The 20,241-nt window shown below is 43.7% G+C and overlaps 1 protein-coding gene across 4 annotated transcripts in view; it reads left to right on the forward strand.

Moving 5' to 3' along the window:
- Positions 1–20,241, forward strand: part of HECTD2 (HECT domain E3 ubiquitin protein ligase 2) — a 231,251-nt gene that overhangs the window by 93,592 nt on the left and 117,418 nt on the right. For all 4 annotated transcript variants that reach the window (XM_029609862.1, XM_029609861.1, XM_029609864.1 and 1 more), the window contains 2 exons: positions 2,102–2,250; positions 11,996–12,119. In XM_029609862.1, coding sequence (XP_029465722.1) covers positions 2,102–2,250; positions 11,996–12,119 — 273 coding nt within the window. The remainder of the gene's footprint in view (positions 1–2,101; positions 2,251–11,995; positions 12,120–20,241) is intronic.

Genomic DNA, 20,241 nt, shown 5'->3' on the forward strand with positions numbered 1-20,241 from the left:
ACATTCTCCTCTATGTGTTTCCCCCTTGGCCACTGGTGGGAAAAGTTCTAAGGTGAATAGAGTCCCACCGGGGAGCGGTTATTCTAGTGGCTCTGGAGTGGCCGCGAAGACCGTGGTTCACAGACCTGATCAACTTGGCAGTGGACGGTCCCTTGCGCCTGGGTCATCTGCCAAATCTACTCTGGCAGGGTCCAGTATTTTTCGATCAGGCAGCTCGCTTTTGTCTAGGAAGAAGGGCTACCCGGAGGCAGTAATTACCACTCTTCTACATGCTCGAAAGACATCTACTTCTCTCACCTATGTTCGGGTGTGGAAGGTTTTTGATTCCTGGTGTCATACGTTGAAGGTGTCCCTGTGGCAAGCCTCTATTGTCCACATTCTTGCAGGACGGCTTTAAGAAAGGTTTGGCGTATAGCTCGCTCCGGGTTCAAGTTGCGGTCTTGGGCTGTTTAAGAGGTAAGGTTGATGGTACTTCTATTGTTGGACATCCTGATTTAGCGCAGTTCTTGAAGGGTGCCAAACACTTACACCCGCCGGTGCACACGGTCTGCCCATCGTGGAGTTTAAATTTGGTTCTCCGTGGGCTTTGCGGTTCTCCTTTTGAGCCTCTTAAATGGGCTACATTGAAGGATTTAACACTTAAGAAGGTGTTTCTCGTAGCTATCTGTTCAGCTAGATGGGTTTCGGAGTTTCAAGCGTTATCCTGTAGAGAGCCATTCTTGCGAATTTCTGACTCGAGTTTCGCTTTGGACAGTACCTTCTTTTCTGCCAAAGGCTTTTCACGTCAACCAGTCAGTTGAGTTACCGGTGTTTACGGATGAGGATAAGAATTCTCCTCAGGCTCAGGATCTGAGGAGATTGGATGTCCGCCAGATTCTTTTGCAGTACTTGGAGGTGACTAATCCTTTTTGATTGTCTGATCATCTTTTTGTCTTATGGAGTGGGCCTAAGAAAGGGAGTAAGGCTTCTAAGACTATTATTGCCTGCTGGTTGAAAGACGCTGTTTCTTAAGAACATAAGAACATGCCATACTGGGTCAGACCAAGGGTCCATCAATCCCAGCATCCTGTTTCCAACAGTGGCCAATCCAGGCCATAAGAACCTGGCAAGTACCCAAAAACTAAGTCTATTCCATGTTACCATTGCTAGTAATAGCAGTGGCTTCGACTTACATATGACATGGGCAACTGGTGCCAGATGGTCTTAAGGCACATTCTATCAGGTTACAAGCAGCGTCCTGGGCAGAAAGCCAATGTGTGTCACCCCAAGAGATTTGCAGAGCTGCCACTTGGAAATCTTTGCACATGTTTGCTAAGCATTACCGTTTGGATGTCCAGGATTCGACTGTGGATTCTTTTGATAGCAGTGTGCTTCGAGCGGGACACTCCAGGTCCTACCCCTTTTAGGGCAGCTTAGGTACATCCCAGCAGTTTGGACTGATCCTGGTATGTACAGGGAAAGGAAAATTGGTTCTTACCTGCTAATTTTCATTCCTGTAGTACCAAGGATCAGTCCAGATGCCCGCCCATGGGTATATATGCAGGAGAGTCCGCTCAGCTACTTGTATTTTCTCTTTACAGATTTTTTTCGAAGATTACACACCTACACTACGACATAGCTTTTTCACAAGTTATGGTGTTTAAGAGGTTAATATTTTGTTTGATCTAGTCATTGGTTGTTAAATTTACTTCATTCTGCTTTGATATTGATTATACTGAAGGATCGCAGGTGGCACACCAGGGGGTACTTTTCAGCTTTTCTCTGACTCCATCTGCTGGAAGGGAGCCATAACCCAGCAGTCTGGACTGATCATTGGTACTACAGGAACAAAAATTAGCAGGTAAGAACCAATTTTCCTTTAAATAGTATGACTATACCTAATGGAACAATTTTTACTATACAAAACTGAAAAAGTTTAGACCTCAGCAGTATTTCCCTTACATGTGATTGTGTAGTATAGCTATTCAGCATTGTATTTATTTATTTAAAAGTTCTTATATTCTGCTACTTCCTAGAATCTGTTCAGCGCAGATTACAAACCAATAACATATATCATTGTCTTAATACTGATAGTTGTTTAATTACAACTTTTGTTTTGTAGAATATTACAGAGGAGATTCAAGCAGCTGGTAGACAGATTGCTGCAGTTTATTTCTTTACGTCTGTTCCCTGCAAAACCTGAAGAGTTTCCACCATTGCCAAAATGTTCCTGGTGGATTCCATCAGCAACCAAAGTTCTAGCTTTACTAAGTAATGTTTTTTTTCTCATTAACTGAATAATGTTATAAATGCATAACTCAAATATCTTCATTTTGAATTTTTTAAAATTATAATTATTAAGGGGCTAATATTGAAAATAAACTCTAAAATGGCCAACTTATCCATCAAAAGTTAGCCGCATAAGTTATCCTGGATAAATATCCTGCTGAATATCCTTGAATAAAGTTATCCGGTAACCTTTAGCTAGATAACTTTAAATGTAACTGGCTATCTAATGAATATCGCTGTATAAGTTTAGTTATTCAGCTAAAGGCAGACTGGCACAGTAGAAAAAAAAGAAATGACTTGTAGGCTTGTGGCCTCATGCCTGTTACCCCATTTGCATCAAACCCCTCCAGGTAGACTTTAAAAATAAAAGTTTTACTCTCTTCTTACCCTTCCCTTTCCTCCCCCTGCTCTTTCCCAGTTTGTAAAAAATGTGAAATCAACGCCCCCTCCTCTCCTTCCTCATCCCAGCCTCTTACCCAAACCATAACCCTTCCACCCACTCAATACTTCCATAAACTCCTTTCTTCTGCTAGCATTGTGGTACACTCCTACTGTGATCCCAACCAGTTAAGGCTAAAGTTATTCTACCACACTTGCAGGCCGATACAGTACAGTGCGCTCCGCTGGAGCACACTGTTAACCCACGGTTGGAGGCGTGTTTTCGATGCGCTAGCTTTACCCCTTATTCAGTAAGGGGTAATAGCGCGTCGAAAACGTGCATCCAACCCCCCCCCTCGAAACTAATAGCTCCCGCAATATGCAAATGCATGTTGATGGCCCTATTAGTTATTCCCGTGCGATTCAGTAAGTAAAATGTACAGCCAAGCCGGAAATTTTACTTTCAGAAATTAGCGCCTACCCAAAGGTAGGCATTAATTTCTGCCGGCGTCAGGGAAGTGCACAGAAAAGCAGTAAAAACTGCTTTTCTGTACACCCTCTGACAATCTCATGACGATATTAAGTCGGAGGTCCTAAAAGTTTAAAATAATAAAAAAATTTAAAAATAAATTTAAAATCAGCTCGCGGGTTGAAAACCGGATGCTCAATTTTGCCGGCGTCCGGTTTCCGAACCCATGGCTGTCAGCGGGTTTGAGAACCGACGCCGGCAAAATTGAGCGTCGACTGTCAAACTTGCTGACAGCCGCCACTTCCATCAAAAAAGAGGCGCTAGGGTCGCGCTAGTGTCCCTAGCGCCTCTTTTTACCGCGGGCCCTAATTTACATGTCTGTCCCCCCTGAATCGCGTGCACAGGAGAGTGGCCTGTGCACACGCCAGGAGGGCGGGCGCTCACCTGCTCTCCCATGACCTTTACTGTGTTGGCCTGTTGGTCAGATAACTTTAGGACTCCTCTGAGGCAGGCCTAAAATTGTCCAATTAACTTAACTGGATAAGGCTTAATATTGGCTAAGTTAATTTGATAACTTAGTTTCGCCCCCAGAACATTTCTTTTTTTATCCAGATAAATTTTAGACAGCTAATGACTTAACTGATTAAAATGTAGCCAAATAAATGCCATAGATATTCAAAAGTAAGCATTTAGACAAATAACTCACAAGCTATCTGGGTAGATGTCTTTGAATAAGGAACTCTAAATAATTCTGCACTTATTTCAACTAAGCTCAGAGCTTAAATTTTTCTTGTAGAAATTTGCCAACATCACCAAATAAAAATAATCACTTTCTGTTTAAAAAAAATAAGAAAATAAAAATAATGCAAAGCAGTAGTCCTGTGTTTCAGAAATTAAGGCCTACTTATGTGTGTTTTCAGACAGTAAACGCTTGGAATAGAATAATACATTATCAGCTGCGTGCATGCATGCATGAACCAAGAAACTACAGACCAGTGAGTCTGACGTCTGTGCCAGGCAAAATGGTAGAAACTATCATAAAGAACAAAACTGCTGAATATATAGGCATAGTTTAATGGCACAAAACCAACATGGATTTAGCCAAGGGAATTCTTGCTTCACAAATTTGCTACATTTCTTTGAGGGCATAAATAAATATGTGGATAACGTGTTGATATAGTGTATCTAGATTTCCAGAAAACATTTGATAAATTCTAGAGATGTGAATCGTGTCCTCGATCGTCTTAACGATCGATTTCGGCTGGGAGGGGGAGGGAATCGTATTGTTGCCGTTGGGGGGAGGGGTAAAATATCGTGATATATCGTTAAAATCGTTAAAACCCGCTAAAACCCACCCTCGACCCTTTAAATTAAATCCCCCACCCTCCCGAACCCCCCCCAAATGACTTAAATTACCTGGTGGTCCAGCGGCGGTCCGGAACGGCAGCGGTCCGGAACGGGCTCCTGCTACTGAATCTTGTTGTCTTCGGCCGGCGCCATTTTCCAAAATGGCGCCGAAAAATGGCGGCGGCCATAGACCAACAGGATTCGACGGCAGGAGGTCCTTCCGGACCCCCGCTGGACTTTTGGCAAGTCTTGTGGGGGTCAGGAGGCCCCCCCAAGCTGGCCAAAAGTTCCTGGAGGTCCAGCGGGGGTCAAGGAGTGATTTCCCGCCGCGAATCGTTTTCCGTACGGAAAATGGCGCCGGCAGGAGATCGACTGCAGGAGGTCGTTCAGCGAGGGTTCCGGCGCCTCGCTGAACGACCTCCTGCAGTCGATCTCCTGCCGGCGCCATTTTCCATACGGAAAACGATTCGCGGCGGGAAATCGCTCCCTGACCCCCGCTGGACCTCCAGGAACTTTTGGCCAGCTTGGGGGGGGCCTCCTGACCCCCACAAGACTTGCCAAAAGTCCAGCGGGGGTCCGGAAGGACCTCCTGCCGTCGAATCCTGTTGGTCTATGGCCGCCGCCATTTTTCGGCGCCATTTTGGAAAATGGCGCCGGCCGAAGACAACAAGATTCAGTAGCAGGAGCCCGTTCCGGACCGCTGCCGTTCCGGACCCCCAGGTAATTTAAGTCATTTGGGGGGGGGGGGATTCGGGAGGGGGGGGGATTGAAGGAGGTAGGATTTGGCAAGGAAATGTTTAAGTTATTTGGGGGGGGGGTTCGGGAGGGTGGGGGATTTAATTTAAAGGGTCGGGGATGGGTTTTAGCGGGTTTTAGTGTGCCGGCTCACGATTCTAACGATTTATAACGATAAATCGTTAGAATCTCTATTGTATTGTGTTCCATAACGGTTTAAGACGATATTAAAATTATCGGACGATAATTTTAATCGTCCTAAAACGATTCACATCCCTAATAAATTCCCTCATGAGAGAAATTTTAGGAAATTAAAAAGTCATGAGAGAGGGGGCAGTTTTCTATTGTGAATTGCCAACTGGTTAAAAGATAGAAAATAGAGAGTAGGCTAAATGGTAAATTTTCTCAATGGAGAAAGGTGAATAGTGGAGTGCCCCAGGGATCTGTTCTGGGACATCTGCTTTTTTATATATTGATACATTTTGGTCCCCTTCTCTTTTCTAATTCTGCTATATCTTTTTTGAGATATGGTATTCAGAACTGTACACAATACTTAAGATGAGGTTGCACCATAGAGAATAAAACAGAAAATATCATTATGCCTCTGTATTACTCCATGGTGCAACCTCATCTTAAGTATTGTGTACAGTTCTGATCACCATATCTTAGAAAAGAGAAGGGGACCAAAATGATAAAGGAGATGGAACAATTCCTCTTTGAAGAAAGGCTAAAGATGTTAGGACTCTTCAGCTTGGAGAAGAGATGGCTGAGAGGAGATATGATGGAGGTCTATAAAATAATGAGTGGAATGGAACAAATAAATATTAATCAGTTGTTTACTCTTTCAAAAAGTACAAAGTTTAGGGGACACACAATGAGGTTACTAAGTAATACATTTAAAACTAATAAGAGAATTTTTTTTTTTTTTACTAAGCACATAATTAAGTTCTGGAATTTGTTGCCACAGGTTGTGGTGAAAACTATTAGCTTAGCTGTGTTTAAAAAAAGGTTTGGACAAGTTCCTGGAGGAAAAGTCCATTAACTATTATTAAGATAGAGTTGCAAAAATCCACTATTTATTTTTGGGATAAGCAGCTAGGAAGAAATCTACCCCTTGGGATCCTGCCAGGGACTTGTGACCTGGATTGGCCAGTGTTGGAAACAGGATACTGGGCTTGATGGACCCTGTCTGACCCTGTGTGGCAAATCTTATGTTCTTATAAGAAGATGTAAATATCCTCATTGTCCCTCTTCCAGTATAATGAGTCACTCTTCTGAGACCACTAACATTTGGATTTCAGTAGAAGTGCAAAGAGCACACTTATGTTGTAATGTCAGTTTAAACCAAGATCAAAAAACAAAGAAATGCTCACCCACATGTCAGTTACCACAGTGTCCCATTCAAATATATTCTAAAACACTTGTGTGGCTTAGCTGCATCCCAAATAATGGGGAGACAGGAAGACATACACAAATAGGAACCTGTCATTCCTGGTGGAATCTCGACTGCCCCATCAGAATTAGAAAGATATATAAAAAAAAAAACCCCCAAAAACAAAAAAACAAGATTTGATTAAGGCAAGTTTCACTTATAGGCAGCATAAAAAATAAGGGGGGGCCAATATTCAGATGGCATTTAGCCAGATAATTCACAAGTTATATGATTAAATGCCAACTTCAATATTTCTCCCACTTACCCAGCAAAATTTTAGACGGGTAACTCATTATCCATCTAAAATTTAGCCGGATAACGTAGCAACATCCTGGAGGCATTTCTGGGAGGCATTACATTATCCAGCTAACTCAGTCGATTTTTAACTATAACCAGCTAAGTTAGCCAGATAACTGTAGACCTGGCTCAGAATAGGTCTAAATTTATGCAACCTTGTGTGACCAAGTTTGATGCACTCTCTACCTAGCTGCTATCAAGCTAATGTACAAATCTCATCTTTGTGTACCTTTCCTCACTCCAAATCACATCAAATCTTCACAGATGTGTACTGTGCTGTTCGCACCTCTGAATGTGCATGTAAAATTGCTCCTTAAACCCTTGACCACCATCAAAATCTCACCTTGAGTTACTAGTTCTCCCTCCTACAGTGTTATAAATAGTTGACTAATATGTGTGCTATCTCTTTCTCTCTCTCCCCACCTCCACTCTACTCCCTCTCTCTTTTCCCTTGCCCAAAATGGAATTTACATAATGCCAGGAAAAAAGGTGTAGTTATTTCCAGAGTTAAAACGTGCATTACGCTATCACATGCAATGTTAAACACCCCTCATTATCATAAACTCCGCTCAAACTCCTTCCTTTTGATTACATTTTAAAAATTTGCATACGCATCTTGTGATGCATTTTTTTTTTATCACGGGCGTTATGGCATTATCGTGGGCGTTAGGGTCCTAACACCCATGATAATCCTATTATCATGGGCGTCCTATTTGCTTTCTTTCCCTTATCTGCATTGCATTATTAACAACCCTGAACATCAGGTAGTAACAGTTTCATTAAAAACAGCATGTGCGTGCCTTTTTCTTAATTTGTTTTTATTCTTTATATAGTACCTTATAAGATAAGTGCAAAAAACAGGCAATGCACATTTGGGGCAATTTTGAAACTGCCCATGGGCCTGCAAGCTAATTCTTGATGGGCTTCCCTTTGAAAACTGGGCCACTGGTGCACAGCAGGTACTTAGTGCTCGCATATGTTTGTACCTCCTTTTGAAGCAGATACAAATGTGCAAGCAGAAAGTACACATTAGGCCAGCCACTTGATAGTTAACGCTGACTGCTTATGCTTCCAGCACTGCTTCCCAGAGCAATACTGGAAGTGGTCAGGATTACAGTGTACTGCGATCCTGTGGCTGCAAATGGTGCGATCAGATACTGGATATGTGAGAGGGCTTGGGGGGGGGGGGGGGGGGGGTGTTTGTGGGAGGGTGAGGAGGCCATATTATATTTCTATTTCCTGGGAAGGGAGGAGGTGAGTGCTGGTGCTGATAATATCATTACTTATTCCCTTTGGAGACATTTGGGGTGGGGGACTCGGCCAGCAGGATTTTTAAACATTTATGGTAGGGGAGATCACGTGATACCGTGAGCCTGGTGAGACATGCTCATCAGGGCTCCGGGTGCTGATCCTCCGAAACCTGACAATTTTAAGGGCTTCAGATTAAAACCTCGCGAACTAGGAGGAGTCTTGCACGGCGGAAAGTCCGGTCATCTCGACTTGCCAGCTGCAGCCAGCTGGAAAAGTCAGCAAAGCCGCTGAGAAAAGATAAATTAAAAATAAACGGAGTGGAGCCCAAGATGGCTGACAGCCGGAGAATATCAGAAGGCACGGATCTGGATGATGCAGCAGTAGCGCGGCTGACTACGGCTGTAGTCGCAGCACTGGAACATAAATTTGACGGCATCAGTGCAAATTTCATTGTAATGAAAGAGACTCTCAGGGATATTTGCCGGCGGATTGACATCGCAGAAGGTCAGATTTCGGCGGTAGAGGAAGACCAGCAGGCCCTCACTGCCCGCGTTACAGCTCTGGAGTCTTCAATTAAAATGGCAGACAGTAAGTTAGAGGATCTCGAGAATAGAACACGCCAAAATAATCTTAAATTCCTGGGTATCCCCGAAGACGTGCAAGATGGTGACTTACATTCCTTCCTGGCAGAATGGCTACCTGGTACTTTAAATTTGCCTTTATTGGAAGGAGAGTTGGATATAGAGCGAGCACATCGTCTGGGTCCCAGGCGGGACAATGACCGGTGCCCATGGTTGATAATCGCGCGGTTTCTCAACTGGGCCCAACGGACTACAGTTCTCACGGCCTTTCGAAAAATTAAGGACTTGAGTTGAGATACAAAGAGCACAGAGTAGTAATTTTTCAGGACTTCTCTGCAGCCGTGGCGGCCAAGCGGCATCTCTTTTCCAGTATATGCAAAAACTTGTACAATAATAATATTCGGTTTGCCCTGCAGTTTCCAGCATCGTTAAAAATATGGAAGGATGGTCAGGTCTTCACTTTTGAGGCTCCAGAAAAGACAGCTGACTGGTTGAAAAACTTACCCTGTCATTCCTGATCTCTTAATCTGTCAGAAGTCCCTATGGGAATGTTTGGTCTCTCCTTAATTCCCAGGAGGAGTCCTTGGTTCAATTATTTGGTATATACCACCAGCCACAGAGGTTTGAGCAATGCCTTTATCTGCCACGGTAGTAGCCATTGATGGCAGAAGGTTTTTACTATATGGGATTGGTTTGTATATGCTCTGTTCTAAGTTTAATTGTTTTCCTGATGCGTATTATAGAAGGTGGGTCAGTACCCGAGCGCAAGTAATAGGGATCTCTCGCCCGATTTACTCCGGGAGATTATGTGTATACTGTTTTGAAGAGGGGGAGGGAAGGAGTGCTCGGGGGAGGGGGGGGGGGGAACGACACTGTGCTTGCAGCAGGGATGGAGAGGTCCGGCACAGAGAGCCTGAGAAGAGACAGGTTGGAGGTCCAGGCTGGGGGAGCACTAGCCCGAATGTGGAATGTGCATTTAGATCGTTATGCCATAGTTTTGTTACCGGATAGGTAAAGTAAGGTATATATCCTGGAATGTGGGAGGTATTCGAACGCCTATTAAACGACAAAAAGTGTTGAGCACACTTCAGAGACAGAAGGTGGGGATAGTGGCCCTTCAGGAAACTCACTTGTCAGCTGCAGAAAGCCTAAAATTGAAAAGGCAATGGGTCAGTCAATGTTATTTTACCCCGGCCTTAGGGCGTAAAGTGGGAGTAGCAACCTTAATCCATTAGAACCTACAGTTTACTTTGCAGCAACAACTGTCAGGTGAAATGGGTAGATATTAGGGATGTGAATCGTTTTTGAACGATTAAAATTATCGTCAGATAATTTTAAAATCGTCCTAAATCGTTAGAGTGCACGATACAATACAAATGCCCCCGATTTATCGTCAGGGGCATTTGTATTGTATCGTTAAATAAGGCACGGGAATTATTTGGGGGAGGGCGGGAAAACCGGCACACCAAACAACCCCTAAACCCACCCGACCCTTTAAAACCAATTCCTTACCCTCCCCCACCCTCCCGAACCCCCCCAAAATGTTAAATTACCTGGTGGTCCAGTGGGGGGGTCCCGGCGCGATCTCCCGCTCTCGGGCCATCGGCGCCATTTTGGCTGCCACTAATTAAAATGGCGCCAATGGCCCGATAAAAAAACAAAACCACCCGACCCTTTAAATCGACCTCCCCTTAGCCTCCCCCACCCTCCCGACCCTTTTTTTTTTTAGGGAGGCCCCGCGCCGCTAAAAAAAAAAAACCCAACCGACCCTTTAAATCGACCCCACACTCCCCCCAAAACCTTTTAAAATTTACCTGGTGGTCCAGGGGGGCCTCGGGGGGCCTCGTGGACAGATTTCCCGTTCCCAGGCATCAGCTGTTCTAAAAAAAAAAAATGGCGCCGATGCCCTTTTGCCCTTACCATGTCACAGGGTATCCGTGCCATTGGCCGGCCCCTGTCACATGGTAGGAGCACTGGATGGCCGGCGCCATCTTTAAAGATGGCGCCGGCCATCTTTACTCATTAGCCCCTATTATACTATACTCTATAATAGGGGCTGATGAGTAAAGATGGCCGGCGCTGGCCATCCAGTGCTTCTACCATGTGACAGGGGCCGTCCAATGGCACGGATACCCTGTCACATGGTAAGGGCAAAGGGGCATCGGCGCCATTTATTTTTAGAACAGGTGATGCCTGGGAACGGGAAATCTCTCCCCGAGGCCCCCCATGATCTCTCCTCTCCCCGAGGCCCCCCTGGATCTCTCCCCGAGGCCCCCCTGGACCACCAGGTAAATTTTAAAAGGTTTTGGGGGGGTCGGGAGGGTGGGGTCGATTTAAAGGGTCGGGTGGGTTTTTTTTTTTTAGCGGCGCGGGCCTTCCTAAAAAAAAAAAAAATTAGCGATGTGAATTGGAATCGGAAACGATTCCAATTCACATATCTTAATGATCAGATTTCCCCGCCCCCCCCCCCCAGCCGAATCTGATCGTTAAGACGATCTGGCACACGATTCACATCTCTAGTAGATATCGCATATTGATTGGCAAGCTGCAAGGCAGAGAAGTCACTATCTGTAATATCTATGACCCAAATTCCTATACTGATACATTCTTCCAGGGCCTGGTCAGTACACTTGTGCCAATCATGAAGGGCCCCTTAATTTTGATGGTGATTTCAATTGTGTGCATGATCCCAGCATTGACAGATCTCACCCTGCGATGGTACTGCCAGATATGTCTGACAAGGGAATCTCCTATATGTGTGCCGAGCTCCAATTACTAGATATATGGCGTACCTTAAACCCGACTGAGCGTGACGCACATGTCGAGGGACCATTCCACGCTGTCTAGGATAGACTATATTTTGGTCTCTTCCTTTTTGCTTTCCAGGGCCCAACAGGTGAGAATTGGACCCATAGAGATATCTGACCACGCGCTGATCTGGGTAGATATAGGGGATGGAACAGGGGAGAACTTGCCCCGCCTCTGGAGATTCCCTAGTCATCTGAGTGGGGATACCAAATTTCGAGAATTTTTACAGAACAAATGGAAGGATTATGTTTAATGATAAACGTCAGGCTATTCCTTTAACTTAGCTTACTGCTTTATACCTCGTCTACTTTTCCTAGACCATTTGGAATCTTTGGACAACTATCAGAATACTTTAATTTTGTGATTAGGTTAAATAATTGTAAAGGTTCTTTTTCTTACAGTTTCTTAATAGAAACATTTTCTTTTCAGATGCTGCTAATAGTCTCACTAATTCTCCTATAATTCCCTACACTGATTTTTATAATTCTACTTTGGACCTTATTGATCTCATGGAAGAATACTATAACTGGCAGTGCTATGGCAACTCACCCAGGTAAGATGGCATGCAAGTAGTTATTTTTCTGTTTTTTAATTTTTGATTCTTGGGCATGCAACATAATAACCCACACTACAATTTAATAATTTTAATATTCAATTTATACTGTAAATACTAAAAATGGATTGAAAAGTTGGGAGCTGTGATTACTAATGCTACGCATAATTCAGATAGTCACCTACATGCAGGGATACTGGATCACAATTACAGATTGCAATAAGCCAAAAAATTGGCGAAAATAAAGTCTTTGATTTGATCAGGGACTTTATTTACCAATTTTAAGTATTTGCTCTTGTGATCCATCAAATTTACCCTTAAGAGAATTCCTAGATGGGCAGAGAATACAATGGATATTTTAGCCCAGCTCTAGTAAATGCTAGATTTGCTATGCCTGTGCACTGTATGCTAGTATTTACAAGATGTATTTCTGTTCAAATTAATTTGATTACAAGGAAAAATATATCCTGTTGCAAATGTCACAAAATGGGGTAGAATTAGCTCATGTTTGAAACGTGAGCAGTTGTATCAATCTTCAAGACTTCAAACCTTACTATTGAGGGATGGTAACTTTTAGTTGAAATTTGTTTATCGGATAAAAGTGATGTTACAGTGGAGCAAACATTATCACAGATAATTACAAATGCAAACAAATGAGCACAAAGCTTGGTTGTAGGCGTAACCACCACCATGCATACAAAAAAAGATTTTGCATATTTTTAACTTTATGTATATAGTCATTTCCTTTATCCCCCTTTCCAGGGTAGTCAAAACTCTAGCAACTAAATCAGATGAATACTATTTTTCCATTGTTGTACTGTTGTGATTTCCAGTTCAGTTTTTGTCCCTATATTTCTATTCATACTTACAGTATGCTCTTTTTATTCTGTATTTGGTGAGGGTCTGTCTGTATTCTGCATGTATGAGGTAAAGTATTCACAATATCAAATCATTTAATTTAATTTTAGATTCCTATTCCGGTTTTCAGGTTGGTCAGCCACTTGAAAGCAGATTACAGTATGAGAGGTTTGCTACAATAGTGGATCACAGATAAATTACAGTAAAATTAATAGGCTTGAGTATTACAGACAGATGTTCCTACATACTTACATACTTACATACTACATACTTACATACTACATACATAAGTTCCTGAAGAGTTCATCATTGATATTTATATAATCATGAATGTTCACTGTAAGCTCCACTAAGTTCCTCTTTGCGCCTTCATGTTGTTGTTAATTGTTAAATGTTTCAATGTAAACCGCCAACAAGGCAACAGTTTCTTCCTTGTAAACCGGTGTGATATGTATACTTTACAGGAACATCGGTATATAAAAATCAAAAATAAATAAATACTTAGCACAAGCAAGGAGTTATATGGGATTTTAATGTAATTAAAATCCCATATAACAATATATATGTTGCTTTCCATAATATTTAAATATTAACATACCATTGTCACAAAAAGTTTTCTTATCTGAAATGTTTGAAATGAAAGATGTAGTTTTTCAAATTTGGCTATGTGAGTTGGCTAGAATGGGGGCCATGGTAGCACTCACAGACATCCCTTTTATCTGCTTATAAAACTTTCCTTAGAAATGAAAATAATTTTGCCTGGGGCAGAACAAGATGGCTGCCTACTGAGAGTTCCTGCAAGACGTCTCTCTCCATTTTCCCTACTGGTGATTTTTCCTTGTTTGTTATGCCGCATTCGAAGCAGAAGGCTAAGTTCAGGGAGAGTATAGATAGCTCTCCCTCACTAGAGAACAATCAACCGCGGATTGAAACTTTTTTTGCAGGAATGCCAAGAATAGTAACGGGTGCGCTAACCGCTGTGGAGACTGGTGGGGAGCGAATGCCGTCTCTACTGGCAGAGGCCATCTCCTTAACCCCTGGAGCACCAAATACCCCAGTGCCTCCCTCCCAAGCCCTCCTGATGACACCTGAAGGCTCATTGACCCCCCCCCCCCCCTTCATGAGGTAATTCGGGGGGATTTGAATTCTGAGCGGGAGGCACGAGAAGGGAGTGAAACTTCTTCTGAAGTCATGGAAGGGGTGCGGCTTAGGGCCGCTTGTGTAGCAAGCTTCCCTGACGGACATTTGGGAACTGGTCAGGCTTTTTAAACCGCTAGACCACACTCCCTAGAGCCTGCAAGTGGAGAGGTTTTAGGGGGTACTAGCGAGCTGGTGAATGTTATTTCTACCAAACCTCCCTTTATAAAACCACCCAAGATCACCTTGGAATCGGTATGGGACGCCTTGGTTACCTTAGAGGCCTTTGTCACTTCGTAACGAAAGCTTTTCTGGATGCAAACAATCAAACGCAAATAAACACTGTCTCTATAACTAAAATTGTGACTAACTTGGAAACTTTTGAATCCCGGATATCTTTGGTAGATAAAGTTCAAACTACCTTGGTTCAAGCAGAGCAAGTTCATGCAAAAAAGCTGGAAAATTTGGAAAACTCGTTTAGAAGCTTGAATCTGAGAGTTCTGAACTTTTTCATTATACGGATGATTTCACCTATTGGAACTCTTTAAGAACCATATTTCTCAAGCACTGACGGTTCCTAAAGAGGCTATGCCAATAATAACAAAGGCCTATTATTTGCCATCTTCTACTGAAGACATAGAAGAAGATGCTCAAGCTTAAGATAAATCATTAGATATTACAACTATCTTGGAATTATCACAATCTTTTGAAGTAAAAAACAAGAGGCTCTCTTTTGGTGAATTTTGCCTTTTACTCTGATAGAAATAATGTATTGAAATGTTATTTCCTTAATCGTTTATCTTTGTTTTATGGCCAAAAGATATGGATATATCCAAATCTTACTAGAAATACTCAATTGCACTGCAAGAAATTTCTAGCCATGCATATCGAGGTGGTCTCTAAGGGGGGCCATTTGTTATTGCGTTACCCCTGTAAATGCTTCTTGAAATTTTAAAATGCGAATTATGGGGTAGATTTTAAAAAAGTACGCCCACGCATACTGTTGTTCACGCACCAGGCGCAAACAAGAGTACGCCGGATTTTAATAGATACGCGCGTATCCTTTAAAATCCAGGGTCAGCACACGCAAGGCTGTGCAAAATCGGCAGCCTGCGTGCGCCGAGCCTCGCAGCCTGCCTCGGAGGGAACTTTCCTTCCACCACCCCCCGCACCTTCCCCTCCCTTCCCCTACCTAACCCCCCCCCCAGCCCTATCTAACCCCCCCCCCCCCACCTTTGTTTGACAAGTTACACCTGCGCCGGCCGTGCAATTCCCTGGCCCGGGAGCAGTTTCGGAGACCTCGGCCATGCCCCTGAAACGCCCCCGGGCTGGAACCATGCCCGTGGCCCTGCCCCCAGATGACACGCTGTGACGCCCCCCCCCCCCCCCCCAGGAAAGCCCTGGAACTTACTCGCGTCCCGGGGCTTGTGCGTGCTGCCGAGCCTATTCGACATAGGCTCGGCACGCGCAGGGGGAACTTGGGTCAGATTTTCGGGGGGTATGCGCATACCCCTTTGAAAATCTGCCCCTATATGTTTTTCGAGCCAACCCAGCTCCATGTCTTTCTAGACTCGCACACTTAATTTGAAATTATGGTATTCGGTGATAATTAGTAATTGGCTATATCTCTCAGTTTTTCTTTTTAAATTTGCCTCGGTATTTTCACTTTATTTTCTCTTGTTCCTCCCCTTATTTTCTTTTGTGTAAAGAGGTTTATACTATATTATGTGGCCATGAAAGAAATAGTGGCTTAAATGTTTTTGCTTTGTATTACCTCTTTTTCTGTACAAGAACTCTTCTTGAATGTTTGTAAATGCATGAAAAAAGAAAATAAAAAAAGAAATGAAAATAATTTTCAGTAAGTGCAGTCTCGACTAGTTCACAAATAAAATCAATGGGGATTTGTGTTATCCTTTCTATTGGAGAGTATGTTTCTAATTATCTCAACAGACTCTTTCAGGGACGGTAACTTTCAAACGGGTGCACTTTGGCACATCTGCATCAGCACTTGACCATTTTATAACTTGAGTGCACATATGTGCACTTTATAAAATAGCCTGCCCATGTGCACATTTGTACCCAATTTTACATGGGCACATAAATCCTGATTCTACTGTACAAGTCAGGGTATTTTATAATGTGCTTTTCTCCTCATTTTCTTCCAGTCTCCTGTCACCCTTTCTAATCTCTTCTCCTGGCCTTTACCATCACAGTATTTCCTCGCCTCTCTCCTCTCCCATTTTCACTTCAACCCCCTTCTTCCATGGATGTCCTCTTGTCTCACTTCGGGTATCTCTTATCATCCCCCTCCCTCTCACCATGTGGTCTCTCTAGTTTTCCTTCTCTCCTGCTTACCATGTATCCATTCTCTTCATTTTCCCTCCAAGAATTGTCCTGACAGAGCAGTGACAGCATGGGGAAGGAAGAGATCAGTAAGCACTTGTTGTCAGGATTACATGACAAAAAAATAGATTCTGTAATAGCTTCGGCTGTGGAATTGTAGCAAATTGAGACTTTATTTATTGTTATAAAATATTGGTAAACATCTAGTACTGAACAGTTCAACAGAGTTAACTTTCTTTTTTTTTGTTATATTTGTTTGAATTTTAAATCAAATACATGAGATAAAATATAAAACCTCTCAACAATGTCATCATACAAATCAAAAAGGAAATAAATCCCAAGTCCCCATGTAAATGAGGGAGAAATTAAGAAAAAGAAAGAAAAAAGAAAACCTAGCTGACTTTGTTAAGTATAGAAATCCTACTATAAGAAAAATAAATTGTAAAACATTTTTAAAATGGAAAATTTCTTAGCATCCAGTCAGATGAATCCAAAACAAGTGGGTTATGCACCTCTACCAGCAGATGGAGCAAACTGACATCACTGTATATATAGCCCTGCAGTGACATCAGCCTGCCAGTATTCTCCGACTCCAGCAGATGGTGGTCGTGCATCTTCCTTCTGGAGATTTCTTTGATTTGAAAAAGGAAAAATAAGGAAAATATATTCGTCCTGCTCTCCTGTGGTGATACCAAAAGGATCCTGCCCCAGCTGAGAATTCTTGAGGTGATTTCCGTGGTCCCTCAGATGAGTGCCTTGGTCCGGTATCTGGTTTTTCAGCCGCTGTGGACTTAGCTGTTAAGCAGCTGAAATGCAGCAAGTGCAGGAAACTGAGAGTGGTGGTGACGGCAAATGCCCTCTCCCCCCGCAGCTGGAGACTGCCTCTATACTCAGCCAGGTAAGGCTGAGCTCAGGTAAGTTTTGAAAAAAATAATACAGAAACAGAGAAGGAGGGTTTCTGGTGTAGGGCTTCTTCCTTCCTCTGGTCTCCGTGCTCAGTGCACCGTTCCAGCGTTCGGGACGCTCTGTGGGAGGTCGAGGGATGTGGGCTGCCTGGCAGGTTGAGCAGCCTATGTTGGCTCGGTGATAATGGCCGTGCAGTCGGGAATTTCTTACCTCTTTGGACCTATCTGAATTGTATCTGCACATTCCCATTCGACTACAGCATAAATGCTTTCTGCAGTTTGCAGTTCTGGGATGTCATTATCAGTTTTGGGCATTGCCTTTTGGTCTGGCCACTGCTCCCAGGACCTTTTCCAAGGTAATGGTGGTAGTTGCAGCAGAATTGAGAAAGGATGGGATCCTAATACACCCGTATCTGGACAACTGGCTGATTTGAGCCAAGTTGCTGGAAGAGAGCTGCCTGGTGAACCGCAAGGTGATCTCCTTGTTGCATGAGCTAGGCTGGGTGGTGAACCTGGTCAAGAGCAGTCTTCAGCCTGCTCAGTCATTGCAATACCTTGGGGTTTGGCTCAAAATGAAGCACGGGAAGGTTTTCCTGCTGGAAGTTTGTATTCAGAAGTTAATGGCACAGCTACGTCTATTGAACACTCTGCGCCCAACCTTATGGTCCTACCTGCAGGTACTTGGTTTAATGGTAGCAGTGGTACTGTGGGTGAAAGCTTATGTGCACCTCTTCAGTACTCCCTGTTGTCTCGGTAGAACCCGCAGTCTCTGGATTATTTGGTTTGGCTCCACCTGCCGATGGAGGTCTCCTCCTGACTGCAGTGGTGACTACAGTTGGATCATCTAAGAAAGGGAATTTCCCTAGCACCATCAGACTGGCTCGTGCTGACGATAGATGCGAGCCTCTATGATTGGGGAGCTCACTATCAGGAGCTGTCATCGCAGGGGTGCTGGGATGCAAAAGAGTCTCTCTGGAACATGAATTGTTTGGAAGCCAGGGTAGTCCAGCTTGCATGTTTGCAGTTCAGCGACAGGCTGCGGGGTCAAGCGGTCTGGAGAATGTCAGACAATGCAACGACTGTGGCTTACATAAATCGGCAGGGTGGAAACAAGAGCTAACAAGTGTCGCATGAGATAGATCAACTTATGGGATGGGCTGAACTACATCTCTAGATGATTTCAGCCTCAGATGTTGGGCAGATTAGTCTGAAGGTCGAGCCCCACAGAGAAATGGTGCTCTTGGTTGCTCCAGATTGGCCCAGGAGGCTGTGGTATACGGATTTGTGGCGGCTCCTGGCAGAATGCCCTTTTGACTTCCGGCGCACAGGAATCTGTTGCGGCAGGGTCCTGTTCTTCACGAAGATCTGAATCAATTTTGTCTTATAGTATGGCTTACTTGCTGAAACGTGGTTACTCTGCGGCAGTGATTCACGCGATCTAGAAAGTTCTCCACCTCCTTGGCCTATGTGTGGGTTTGGTGAGTGTTTGAGGCCTGGTATGAGGATCAAGGTACTCTTCCTTGTTCAGTCAAGATCCCGCTTATTTTGGAATTTTTGCAGCATGGCTTGAATAAAGGCTTGGCATTTAATTCCGTAAAGGTACAAGTAGCAGCTCTCGCCTGTTTCAGAGGTCAGGTGAATGGCGGATCATTGTTAGCTCATCCTGATGTGGCCTGTTTCCTGAAAGGAGTGCAACATCTTTGTCCTCGTTTGAGGTTTATGGTGCCCTTATGGAGTATTAATTTGGTTTTGGATTTCTTAACAAGTCCTACGTTTACACTGATGCGTAAACTGACCTTGCGGTTACTGACCTTGAAAACGGTGTTTCTTGTGGCAATTCATTCTGTGCTTAGGGTTTCTGAGCTGCAGGCCTTGTCATGCCGGGGGGTCTTTTCTCCGGGTGACTCCAGGGATGGTACAGCTGCGTATTGTTCCTTCCTTTCTACCGAAGGCAGTTATTGACTTTCACTTGATCAGTCCATTTCCCTGCCTTCTATGGACAGAGACAGAGATGTAGGGGAGTATCGTCTGTTGCGACCCTTGGATGTCAAGAGACATATTGTCCTGTATCTGGAGGATACTAAGCCTTTACAGAAGACAGATCACCTGTTTGTCCTTCACGGCGGTATTAGGCAGGGAGAGCCAGCCTCGCAGGCTACCATAGCTTGCTGGATTAAGGAGGTAGGCACAGCTGCATACATTGATGCTGGGAAGCTGTTACCTAGTCAGGTCAGAGCTCATTCCACTAAGGCTCAGGCAGTGTCTTGGTCGGAAGTGAAATTGTTGTCGCCTATCGACATTTGCTGAGCTGCGACATGGTTCTTGATTCACATTTTTTCCAGATATTATCGTCTGGATGTGCAGACCCTTTGCACTTGTGGTTTTCACTGGACCATGGGCAGCCTCCTGCGCTATTCAGGAATAGCTTGGGTACATCCCACTTGTTCTGGATTCATCTGACTGGACGTGGACGCTAAAAATGAGAAATTACTACTTAGCTGATAATTTTCTTTTCTTTAGGACAGTTAGATGAATCCAGCTTCCCTCCCTTGGCTGCCAAATGGTTGTATTATGGCCCTTCATGGCTACGTGTTACAGGGATTACTGGTAAGTATTCATCCAGTCCCTAGACTAGTGTTAATACATTCTTGTCTGAGCTCAGTGTTGCCTGTTGGCTGAGTATTAAAAAGGTAATCTGTTTAATCAAGTTTTGTTAATCTGTCCACAGTTGCTTTTGAAGAGAATACTGGCAGGCTGATGTCACTGCAGGGGCATTTATACTGTTACATCAGTTTGCGCCATCTCCATCTGCTGTTAGAGGTGCATAACCCACTTGTTCTGAATTTATCTGACTGTCCTAAAGAAAAGGAAATTATCAG

This window comes from Rhinatrema bivittatum, chromosome 7 (genome assembly GCF_901001135.1).
Source record: "Rhinatrema bivittatum chromosome 7, aRhiBiv1.1, whole genome shotgun sequence".
NCBI classification, from domain to species: Eukaryota; Metazoa; Chordata; class Amphibia; order Gymnophiona; family Rhinatrematidae; genus Rhinatrema; species Rhinatrema bivittatum.